Source organism: Belonocnema kinseyi, chromosome 8 (genome assembly GCF_010883055.1).
Source record: "Belonocnema kinseyi isolate 2016_QV_RU_SX_M_011 chromosome 8, B_treatae_v1, whole genome shotgun sequence".
Classification (NCBI taxonomy): Eukaryota; Metazoa; Arthropoda; class Insecta; order Hymenoptera; family Cynipidae; genus Belonocnema; species Belonocnema kinseyi.
In genome coordinates this window covers 45,972,146-45,973,627 of record NC_046664.1, presented here as the reverse complement: position 1 = coordinate 45,973,627, position 1,482 = coordinate 45,972,146, and the positions used below count along the sequence as shown (strand labels likewise).

Below are 1,482 nucleotides of genomic sequence, written 5' to 3'. Positions count from 1 at the left end.
ATTCTGATTTGTCTACAAATAAGACGTTTTCAAATTTTTCCAACTTTTTTGTTATTTAAAATTTAAGAAAACATTGAAATATACACTATTCTTGCAATATCTACTTGAAAATAGTGAAATAGGCATCATCTTGGGCTCATTTTCTACAGAATTTTGAGATCATTTAATCCTTTAAAGAGAAAAAATGTTAACTCTGACATATTTAAAATTGAGGGAACTTAATCAATCGTCAAAAAAGAAGTGTATTCCAACTTTTGGCCTGCACTGTAGTTGAATCTTCAAACAAAAACGATTAAACTTGAACCAAAAACATTTGCATTTTTAACCATATAATGAAATTGTCAACCTACAAACAGCTTTCTAGAAGAAATCAAATTTTGTATCACAAACAAGTGTCAAAAATGTTATATATATATACATAATTTTGCATGGGAATTAAATAAATAAACATTTCAATCCATAACCTTTTTTTAAATAAGTAGATTTGTCATAATAATATCGCCATTGGCAAATAATTTCTTCCAAACTGCATTTTAATAAAAAATGTTGAAGTAAAAGATTTTTTATTTAGTTGAAAAAGTTACCTGATGAACTTAACATTTAAACAAAAAGTTCAAATCAAACTTATTTTAAATTGCATTACATCATGTGATTGAATTGATTTTTCTTCAAAAATTTGTAAAATTCCCAGTTTAGAAATAAGTTCATTGTCGTTTTCCGGTCTCAATAAATTCAGGGTCATTTCCCAGTTTCCCCGTCCAACGGCCACTCTCTAATTAAAATTAATTTCCACACTCACCTCTCTCAGAAAATTATTTACTGAGAAGTTATCAGCGTCATTCAATTGCAAGACAAATGGTAGGAACTGAACGAGAAGTTTAACTGATTCTTCGGGAAGGGATTCGGTCTGGACTTTAATTCTGGCACGGTAATCTTTTAGATAACCCAACCATATGGTGGCAAAATCCAGAAAATAATAGCTTATCTTCTTGCACATGGGAAATCCTGTAATCGCTAATTCTATCAAAAGGGGCGTTGCAGAGCACATTAAAAATATCCCCATATCCAAATTCTGAGCACAGCAATAGTTTAGCATCGTCGAAAGACACTGGTAAGTTTGATCTTCCTCACCAGGTAACTTCTGCAAGTTATTAATAAATTATTTATATTATTATATTGTTTAATTCAATTTCAATTTGTTTCTTTTTTCTCGAAAAAAGAAGCTATTGTACAATTCACAATTCAAAAATTACCTCAGCATGAACTGAGTGAATCAAGAAATAAACATTGTAAATGTTCAGCAAGTCACTATCATTTTCTAATCTTCGCAGACTGATTACAGGGTTTTTAACTTCGCATGCCATTAGAAACTTGATGAATTCAACACCGAATATTGTGAAACAGTGGTTTTCTCTCAAATTTAAGAGGAGTGTCTCGAGGTCCTTAAATGTCAGATCCGCTACTGTTTCACTCTGTTAATTA

General features: G+C 30.6%; 1 protein-coding gene across 1 annotated transcript in view; it reads right to left on the bottom strand.

Annotated features, from left to right (window-relative positions):
• The window catches only part of LOC117178478, a 23,497-nt gene that overhangs the window by 3,086 nt on the left and 18,929 nt on the right, over positions 1-1,482 (bottom strand). Inside the window, exons 7-8 of the mRNA XM_033369904.1 lie at positions 1,254-1,472; positions 800-1,141 (exon numbers count right to left, since the gene is read on the bottom strand). Coding sequence (XP_033225795.1) covers positions 800-1,141; positions 1,254-1,472 — 561 coding nt within the window. The remainder of the gene's footprint in view (positions 1-799; positions 1,142-1,253; positions 1,473-1,482) is intronic.